This window comes from Bubalus bubalis, chromosome 16 (assembly GCF_019923935.1).
Source record: "Bubalus bubalis isolate 160015118507 breed Murrah chromosome 16, NDDB_SH_1, whole genome shotgun sequence".
Lineage (NCBI taxonomy): Eukaryota > Metazoa > Chordata > Mammalia > Artiodactyla > Bovidae > Bubalus > Bubalus bubalis.
The window spans coordinates 63,388,466-63,396,675 of NC_059172.1; the positions used below are offsets into that span (position 1 = coordinate 63,388,466).

General features: G+C 42.7%; 1 protein-coding gene across 1 annotated transcript in view; it reads left to right on the plus strand.

Annotated features, from left to right (window-relative positions):
- Positions 1-3,438, plus strand: part of ALG9 (ALG9 alpha-1,2-mannosyltransferase) — a 114,017-nt gene extending 110,579 nt beyond the window's left edge. The window contains exon 16 of the mRNA XM_006065264.4: positions 150-3,438. Within this exon, the coding sequence (XP_006065326.1) occupies positions 150-187 (38 nt within the window). The 3' untranslated portion in view covers positions 188-3,438. The remainder of the gene's footprint in view (positions 1-149) is intronic.
- Positions 3,439-8,210: the final 4,772 nt, after the last annotated feature.

Here is an 8,210-nt window from a genome sequence, read left to right on the forward strand (position 1 = left end):
CTTTGGGCCGGTCAGTCAGTCACGCTCACTCCTTGCCTGTGTCTGCTCTGCATGTGCGCCTTGTACAGCCAGATGCAGACAGGCCCTGCAGTCCGGGTAGTATGCTGCTCCACATCTCACTGTTTCTCTTCTGTTCGATTATTTACTAGACCGGAGAAGAGCAGAACCAACTTCCAGGAAGAGCTGAAAATCCTGGGATGGGATGGCAGTGTTGAGCTGTTCTCCACACTCTGGCCTGGTGTCTGAGGACTGGCCTCCCTGGGGCCGGGTGGGCTTCTCCACCCAAGCTCCCTGGGAGCTCCTAGCAGAACTTCTCATTCAAATCCTAGTGCTGAAAATGAGCACAGCCTAGTTGCCAACCTACATGTCCTTTCACCTCCAGCAAGACTAAGCTTTTCTAAAGCACTTCACAGGACTAGAACCTTGTCCTGGAGATATCTCAGGAAAAAGGCAACCATTTGAGGAACTGTGGCTTAATTTCTTTATATAGGATGCCTCTTATTTTCATTTAAATCTGTTACAACAAGCTATAACTATGAGAGTTTGGTGTTTGTTTTTGTTTTTTTCAGTTTTAGCATGCTTTCTTGAATTCAAGACTTCCCTCTGTCAAGGTATCAACAGACCAGACTATAACTGTATAGGACATAGGTGGAGAAGATTAATTCTATCAGTTGGTGGATTTGAACGACATCACATTTTAAAGTAATTTATTCTGAGACCATTTCTGAGAAAATTAAGACTCTCCCTTTTTTAAACAACCCTAGTGAAAAAGACCAGTGTGTATTTATGGCATCTATTTTTGAGTCTCTCTATTGCAAAGCACATCCTGCATGGGAAACCTCTAGTCAAATAGGCAATGATAAGGACTTAAATAGAACATAAGTATATATTTCACTTTGCCTTCACACACAGTATTTCATAGTTTACAAAGCACTTTCACATTATCTTATTCAATCCACACAGTCATGACGTGAGGGAGACAAGGCAAGAGGTTTTATCCCCATTTTACAGATGAAGAAAGTAAGACTAGAGGGCAGGGAGCAGAGGAAGGTGAGGTGACTTGCCCGAGGCCACACAGCCAATAATAGCGTTCGCACCACAACCTGGGTTGCTTAACTTCTCATCTAGCGCTCATCCATACTCTACTTGACTACGAAAACATGACTTGAAGGAATGATGAGGTTGGCCAGAGACCTGATTGATAACATCACTTTCTATTTTTAAGGAAGCATTTTATCTGGGCTTCTCAGTTCTGTGGAGCCTCCGGTCTGCCTGTGGGTCTGACCATCAGCAGCACTCCAGCACGCAGCTTGGCCTGCGGCAGGAGAGCAGTGCTCATGTTTGGAAGTCCAGCTTCTGTGCAACCACACAGGATCCAATATCAGTTCCATTTCCATTCCTATAGTCAGGCTGGGGTGACATTATAGTGCCTTATTTCCCTAAGGGTAATTATGTTTAGTATCTGCAGATAAGATGCATTAATTTTTCAGAGTTTCCATCTTTCATTTTTCAAAGAGAAGAGATTTTCAATAGGAACTGATCAGAGAGGAGAAAAGAAGTGACAAGAAAAGAAACAGCTAGTTAGGTTTAAAGAGTCTCCTCACTGGGGTCCACGCTGACAGAATATCTGGGGTGGGCTGGAAGCACTAGTGAGGCAATGGGTCTAGATCTTGTAGACGAGCTCCCTCCTTGGAGAGGGAACAGAAACTCGGGTCCCACTGACTGCTTTAAGGACTTCTGGCATTTAATTTTCAATACTTGATTCCTGTTTCCCAAGGTAAATATTGGCACGTATAGTCTGACTACCGTATAGAGAATTTTTAGTGAAATATCTTGCCATACTTGCAGTAATGGTAAACTGTCCTTCACAGTGGCTAGAGCTCTCTTTTTCTGCAAAAGTGAATGAGAAAGTGCAGTAATGGAGGTCAACGATGAGCGGCGTTTTTCTAATCAGAGTAGTACAGTGCTGATCTGTTATATCATCTTGCAGGTTTGAAAAAAAAAAAAAAAACAGCCTGCTGAGCAACAACTTACTGTAATGTAGCACAAAAAATGTCATGATTGATGTTCTTTGCGAATGTCAATTGCTATCTCTTTAAAACTTGATTTGGTTTTCTCTGTCCTACAAATATCTTTAGTAAGAGCACAAGAAATTGCAGAACACTGTGCCAAATTCTATGGGTAAGTTACATAAAAATGAGTGGTGTTTGTTGTGAAGGTATTTTTCACATGACATATAATCACACTAAAGCTCTCCACCTCAGCAGTACAGGGAGGTTAGCTTTGCCTGGGAAAGTGTCTCAAAACACCGGAGCAAGTAGCATTTCTCCTCCAGAGATTCAGTGGTCAGCATGAAGATGAAGTATCTGAAGTCCTTTTTTCTCCATTGTTTGTTGACTATCAAGGAATAAGGGGCTGCAGATTATTGGTGGGAATCTTGGATTATGGAGGTGAGTGAGGAAGTAGGTGGTGTTCGTTTAGTCACTAAGTTGTGTCCGACCCTTGCGACCCCATGGACTGTAGCCTGCCAGGCTCCTCTGTCCATGGGATGCCTCCAGGCAACAATAGGAAGTAGATATATTGGCAATTCCAGGGCTCCCTGATCTCCAGATCTTACGATGCTGAGTTCCATTACTGAACCAACTTGTGTAGTAGCATCTGTTATCAAAGTGGACCTGCCAACTGGTGGGTGTCATCAGATAATAGAAAAGTGAAGACTGCACCCTTTATTGCTGAATTCAAGTTCAGAAACAGATCATCTGTTTTAAATCAAGATGGTTCTTGATCCCAACCACTTATTTGGGTCATCTTTTTCTAGTTTGGATTTTGGGGAAAGAACACCCTATGTGATCCTACAGCCTTGGATCTGGATTGACCATTTGGGCAGAGCACAAATGGAAATCTTTTATTGTGTTTTGCATTTTGTGGGATTTATTGAAATAATTCACTGTGATGGTGCCGTCTTCTGGCCAGTGTTGAGCAGCTCTGCTTTAAATTTGGTTAATTTCATTTTCTCTGAAGAGGGAAAAGAGGGGTCACTTAATCTTCACCTCCACCGGCAAATTAAACTCATGTGTTAATTTCTTAGGCTCCTACATTAAACACCTTGGGTAAACAGATTAATGGACATGTGCTCAGCTTTCTTTTTTTTGCAGCAGCATAGAGCTCTGACTTCCATATGGCATTGTTGAATTTCAGAGGCTCTCTGGTGTTTTGGTAAATATCAATGGATGTTGCCTTTGATTTTTCCGATATGTAATCTGTATAATCCTGTGATTCCTGCTGGAAGTGAAATCAGGAAGCACTGCAGTGTTGAAGCAAGAGTTATTGTTCAGGTCCTTTGTCTTCCTAATGCTTGTACTTCATTTCACATGTCAGTGTTTACATTACATACTTGTATTTTCCGTGAAAGAAGTTAAATAAATCTTGGCAGTTTGATTTTCCTTTTCTTAAGGTGGTATTTTCTCTTTTGCTTTTAGCTTTTGAATCTTTGGTGGAGATTGGAAACTGAAGGAGCTCAGCTCCTTCCATCCCCTCCACTTTCCCCTGCAGTGTACAGACTTGCCCTCTGCAGACCAAACAACCTAGTGTGTTTATTTTGAAAACGGGGGAGAAGCCATTGGAAAACCCGGTGAGGATTCGTTTTAAAACCAGGCACAGTGGGAACTACCCAGTGTGTCAACATCGTGCCTACGAGTTTCTGAGTCCCTGTTAACGTTTTTGAATTAAGAAATCTCTGGACTTTGAGAATCTTCCGTTGTTTGTTGTTCAGGTGGCCAAGTGGTGTCCGACTCTTTGTGACCCCGTGGACTGCAGCACTCCAGGCTCCTCTGTTCCTCACCATCTCCCAGAGTTTGCCTGGGTTCATGTCCATTGAATTAGTCATGTCTTCCAACCATCTCATCCTCTGTCACCCTCTTCTCCTTCTGCCTTCAGTCTTTCCCTGTATCAGGGTCTTTTCCAGTGAGTCGGCTATTCACATCAGGTGGCTAAAGTATGAGAGTCTCCATATTCATAGAAATGGGATCTAGTCATATCTAACATTTAGGTAATTTGCCACTTTGTCAGGTACAATACAACTTTGTGTGTGTGTGAATGAACTTCTAATATCATTCCTGTATCTCGCACCTTAGAGTCAATAACTTCTAGTAGCCATCTGGCTGTTCTGTGCGGTGCTTAGTTGCTCAGTCATGTCCAACTTTGTGACCCTATAGACTGTATGCCCACCAGGCTCCTCTGTCCATGGAATTCTCCAAGCAAAAGCACTAGAGTGGGTTGCCATTTCCTCCTCCAGGGGATCTTCCCAACCTAGGGTTCCACCCACATCTCCTGCATTTCAGGCAGATTCTTTTACCACTGAGCCACCAGAGAAGCCCTTTTATACCAATACCATTGGTTAACTAGTTTTCTTTCCACAGGACCCAAAATGTCCATGAAACTTGGTTTATTTTTCACAAGTTGTTTTCGAGAAGGATGTTTTATTAATATAATTCCAGGAGGGAGAGATGCACAGCCTTAATGAATTTCTTTTCCCTACCTAGAAGGTCATCCTTCTTGTTTAATTACTCGTAGGGCCGGCTTGAGTCTCCCTCTCATTAATTGAAGCCTTTCTAGACTTCAGACCACTGTGATTACGCCCTTAACCCTCCTGAGTATCTAGTGGCTTTACTAATGACATAGAACCTTTTCCTGTAACCCCTGTAAACCTGTCTCTCAAGAACATTGTTGGCACTTGTGAGCAAAGACCATATCGCACTTTTGTGTATTCTCAGCGTTAGCTCCCTGAATATTTTGGTACTGTACCAAAATGGTACAAATTTGGGTACTGTGTTTATTGCCAATAAAGAAAAGTACAAAGAAACCTACAACTAAGGTTTAGGTTACTGTAGGTCTACTAACTAACTAAACCTACAACTAACTAACTAACCTACAGCTGTTGCTTTCAGTTTGGTCAATTTTTGACCATAGGAAATAGAGCAAGTCAGAAGCCCTGTAGTGCTCAAAGAGCAATTGGTGTGAATGAGGCTCTGCTGCTGCTGCTGCTAAGTCGCTTCAGTCGTGTCCGACTCTGTGCGACCCCATAGACGGCAGCCCAACAGGCTCCGCCGTCCCTGGGATTCTCTAGGCAAGAACACTGGAGTGGGTTGCCATTTCCTTCTCCAATGCATGAAAGTGAAAAGTGAAGGTGAAGTCGCTCAGTCATGTCCGACCCTCAGCGACCCCATGGACTGCAGCCTACCAGGCTCCTCTATCCATGGGATTTTCCAGGCAAGAGTACTGGAGTGGGGTGCCATTGCCTTCTCTGGGATGAGGCTCAATGCTACGTATATTTTAGGAATTCTGAAGGACACATGCTTTCACACAAAGGCAGATTCCTCAGAGTCCCTTATTGGGTACCCTTAATGAATATTTTATTATGACTTGATTTTGGAGGATCAGACAGCCCAGGAGAACTTCTGATGAATTTGGGGCAGAGAGCCCTCTCCTCCAGGTGTGAGGAAGCGTGGGGTTCCTACCAGCTACAAGCCCTGCTAGGAAAAGGAAGCCTAACTGCAAGATGACTTCATGGTGACATATTCAAATTCAGTAATATCAAGTGGTAAGTGGTTTTTTACAGCTGAAAGATATTTTGGCTCTCCTCAGCCCTGAGTTCAGCATAGACCTGGCATGGAAACAAATTATAACCAACAGATTTGATAAATGAAGTGAGGGCCATTCAGATAAGGGATGTAAGAATGTGGAATTGTAGTGATAAGGGCAGACTGGGAACTTCTGTTGTGGCTCCTTAGTATAAACAGCTCAAAATTAAATTAATTGGGTTAAATAGCAGTTTACTTGAGTACGAGTATTTCTTTAAAATGTTTGAGGACATCTTAAGATATCTTCATAAAATACTTTAAAGTGGTAGGGTTTTTTTGTTTGTTTTTGCTTTTAGTTCCTAGGCTGCTTGTTCTGTCTTGACATGCCTAGAGATAAAAGTATAAAGCAGGTGATTCTTGATGGTTCTAACAGCCAAAAGATTGTGTGAGATAAAACTAACTTCTTCTGACAAGGATTTTTCACAGATCTGCATTTCAGCCACTTCCTTCCTTAGGATGGTTCTCTTTGACCTTTGTTTGCCTGCAGAATCAGTATTTGGCAATTGGTACCACTGGCCTGCCATTTGCCATTTTAGCCCTTGAGCTCCAAGTTGCCAAGTGAGGAAGTTATGGGTTCTGGTCTGTTTGCTTCAGTGGCATTATACTGAATGCTGGAGGTGTGATTCATAGAGCAGTGATTCTCAACTGAAGCTCCACAAGAGAATCACCTGGGGACCCTAATTACCCACTGCTGATGACACTAGAGACTGGAAAGCAATCCCACCAAAGATCAAAGATTATTGAGTGTGTGCTCAGTCGTGCCTCACTCTTTATGACCCCATGGACCATAGTCCACGGGGCTCCTCTGTCCATGGGATTCTCCAGGCAAGAACACTGGAGAGGCTTGCTATTTTCTCTTCCCGGGGAATCTTCCCAACCCAGGGGTTGAACCGCGCCTTCTGCATCTCCAGCATTGCAGGCAGAGTCTTTTACCATTGAGCCATGGGGAAGCCCTCAAAGATAATTAAGTCAGCAAAATGTTTGGGGTCCTTTTCCAATGACAACCCCTGCTAACCAGCCTCCATCCAGGCCTCTTCCCCTCCCCAGACCCTTTATTATGCTTTTTCTATCAAACTTTACCTGTCTCATCTCTCCTTCTCTCTTGGCCCTGCTTTCTGGGAAACAGTTAACTAATGTGATAGTGAAGTACATGAATGGATGTTAATAATTTACTATGGTTCCCTTCTCATTGATCCTCTCATCTCAGTACATTTGAATAACAATCTGGAAAAAAAAAAAAGGAATGACTAGTTTTGGCAATTTTAGACCCATTCAGATGTCATGTAATTAATTTACTTGTTACATGGGAGGAGAGTTTGAGCCAGCAGATCCAGCCTTCAGGAAGACTGCCCGGGGGTTTTCAAACCCTACTGCCTCCTCAGATAAGGACCTGTGGTTGTCTTGAATAGGAACATGTGGGTATTGGGCCCTCCTGCTCAGGACACACTGGGGAACCTGCTTTGCTGATTTTATATACTTGGCTCCATTTATTTGACACAAGCACAGTGAAAACTTCGCCTTTGTTATTCTGCCACTGGTCTTCCGCAGAGTTTCTTTGGAGCTGCTTTGCACCCCCCTCAGAAATAAGAGCAAAGGTTAATCTCGTTTTGAGAGAAGTGACCTGAAATGTGCTCATTCAACCAACAAAAAAACACCATGTATCATTCCGGAATTGGTCTTGCTCCTTGTCTCCCTATTAACAATACGTCTCTAAGCCTCCTTGGTATTTTCTATAATATGCTCCCATTTTTTCTCTCGATGAAATATTTGTGGAGTTACATAGAAAATGAGGCTGGTTCTACAGTGCTGCTTTTGTAAAAGAATCTTGTGGATTTTTAAAAACTCAGCCCCTTTCCCTATTCCTTGGGACATTTCTCTAATTGTGTTCCCAGAGCCTGAAATTACTAGAGGTACTGTAAAAAATAGAACCCAAAGTTTAAATTTGTTGCCATGCTTTTTGGGTTTTGTTTTACTCCCAGGTATCAGTTTCCAGAAACTCACTCAACGCAGCCTCGTCTGCAATGCCCTAGTGTCCAGCAGAGGGCACCCTGCTCTCACTAGAAGCTTCAGTGGGTTTTTTTTCCTCCAGGAGTCTGATTAGTTTCATAGTAGCTGTATCCTTGGTGTCAAAATTCCAGTGTAAATTGAAATATCTGAGTTATTTCTATATGCCTATATTTCTAAATATAAATTTATTAATATAATATTAATATATACCTAAAAAATAAATATATACCTATGCGTCTAAAATTGCACAATTTTCCTGGGAAAACCCATGTCCATAATTTGTGGGAGCTGGATCATCACCACAACAGTGGTTCCCTGCTTGGTAAATGACCCACAAGTAAAATTTTCACAGTTAATTTCCCTTCTGTTTGACGTGACCTTGATGGTATTCACAGGCAGTAAAAGATATGTGTTTGGTTAAGATGGGGAAGCGACTACTTTTAAGGGTAATACAGGAGACCTGGATTCAATCCCTGGGTTGGGAAGGTCCCCTGGAGAAGGGAATGACTACCCACTCCAGTATTCTTGCCAGGAGATTTCCATGAACAGAGAAGCCTGGTGGGC